This window comes from Sphaeroforma arctica (genome assembly GCF_001186125.1).
Source record: "Sphaeroforma arctica JP610 unplaced genomic scaffold supercont1.2608, whole genome shotgun sequence".
NCBI classification, from domain to species: Eukaryota; class Ichthyosporea; order Ichthyophonida; genus Sphaeroforma; species Sphaeroforma arctica.
The window spans coordinates 3,406-5,565 of NW_014037950.1; the positions used below are offsets into that span (position 1 = coordinate 3,406).

At 38.4% G+C, this 2,160-nt stretch overlaps 1 protein-coding gene across 1 annotated transcript; it reads left to right on the plus strand.

The window, feature by feature from the left end:
- Window positions 1-410: 410 nt before the first annotated feature.
- Window positions 411-1,146, plus strand: SARC_12809 (hypothetical protein). Its single transcript, XM_014293079.1, has one exon. The coding sequence runs from the start codon at window positions 561-563 to the stop codon at window positions 1,059-1,061; it is 501 nt and encodes a 166-aa protein (XP_014148554.1). The 5' UTR covers window positions 411-560; the 3' UTR covers window positions 1,062-1,146.
- Window positions 1,147-2,160: the final 1,014 nt, after the last annotated feature.

The following is a 2,160-nucleotide window of genomic DNA, read 5'->3' on the forward strand; positions in this document are numbered from 1 at the left end:
CCCCAGTCCAGAGTCCAGAGTCCAGAGTCCAGGACGGCTCATCTCTAGAGACTTTTAGACTTTAGAGAGACAGTAGAGTGAGTAGACTCTAGACTCCTAGTAGACTCCTATTCAATCAGCCAGTCAGCCACGCCTAAATAATATTTTATATATAATTATATACACATAGTCACATACAGTCACTCTGAGCCTGCTGAGCTGATGAGCACTGGAGCAGGGGGCTAGATATTGTCAAGATTGCAAAAAGAAATCCTTTCGCCAATAAGATGTGATCATGTTACTTCATTTTAAAAAAAAAGGAGTGGAAGAATATATTTCAAAATTGCGTACTTGTGTGTTTGTTTTGCAAAAATTACATGGACGATTTAAGTTTCCAACAGATTTCGTGTTCGTCATTGTTCTTAGTGACTGGTGTTATGCGCCTCCCTCTCTCTCTCGCTTTTATGAGACCATACCGTGCATCTAGTTAATTGATGGTTCAATAGCAACACTATAAAAGACCGCTTGTCGATCATAGTATCCGTCACATATTCAAAATCAAAACCGCAATACAAAGCAACATGCCTTCTACCACTACTCAGACTACCAACAATGTCAACGACACCAACACCAAGACTTTCACTGAATCGGCAACCGAGACGCTGAACAAGGCAGTGGCAGGTGCGCAAGAGTTGGCTCAGACCGGATATGAGAAAGCTGTGGATGCTGTCTCTGGCCCTAAACCAGTCGAGCAGAAAGCCGCAGATAACGTGACAGAAGCTAGAAAATCTGTATCCGACAACATTGAAGACGCAAAGGTGAGCGCTAAAAACGTCAAGGAGGATTTGAGTACCAAGGGTGACAAGATGGCCAATACACTCGAAGGAGAGTACAACAAGGCGACCAGCGGTGATAAGAACGTGGAACAAAAGGCTGCCGATTACATCGCCGCTAAACGAAATGGCGAGTACTCGGCAGAGGATGCTAAGGTGGACACTAAGAACCAGAAGGAGGATATTAGAAACACTATTGCTAAGAAGTCCAATGAAGCTGAGGGTGAAGTCAAGAAGGCCACGAACTAAGCTGAGAATATCGAAGCGATTGGAAGTTTATTACACGAATCATTAGAAAAATAAAGAAAGCGTACACCATCTATCGACAAATGAATTTATTTTTACTGAATTAATTTGCCACTCTCAACGTAGGCTACGAATATGGATAGTATTCAAAGGTGATTTTTGTTTTTAAGATTAGCACAAAATATACATATGATGCCTGCAAATTAAAACAATTCAACATTCACAGTATATTAAGTTATTCGTTACTGCACAGCTACTGTGATATCAAAGTAAAGTGTCCGTGCGTTTATTAACATAAATTTGTATACTCGATTATTTTTGAAGCTTGTACTAAACATTGTTATCAAATTTTCTTGTTTGCCATGTACGTCTTACAGTAGACAGGCTCTTGTCCCAAAGCCCTCTGACGACAGTGATAACTGAGCGGCTGACCCGTCTCAGTTCCTACCCGGCATGATTGCAAATTGCTGTTGTAAATTTTTATGTATATATTACATTAGTTTCAAAACCTAAATATTGTTCAAAACTTCCAAGACTCAAATTCAGACCCGAAGCCTTTTTATTTTTATACACCAAACAAATGGGATAAATTTTATTAGGCTCTAGGCCTACATAATAATTAGCAAATATACATCTGCATCACTATTTGTAACCGTACCAGTTTTCAAAAAGTTTTGACTTTTGTCATAGGAACAATATAGCCTACGACGTCGGATTCAAATATACAGATACAGCTACGCACATCGAATATAAATACTGCGCAAGATGACTACTTCGTATAGTCAACACATGTGGATCACATAGTAACTGCAATATGTGTATATAGAAATAGTTCACAATCAAATAGTGACGAAAGCAATACCTCGGCAAGATATACATTATCACACTAAATTTTTCAAGGCATGTTGCTTGTTGCTTCAAATGTTTACGTTACGCAAATGTAAATAACTCTGCACGAATGAAGAATTGAATCATAATTATTAACATTAACAATCGCTCACATTCCTATGATTAAGGTTATGAGAGAATTGCACATCTATATAGCTGCACACATATGCTCGTATCGATACTTATATATTTGTATATGCATATATATATAACA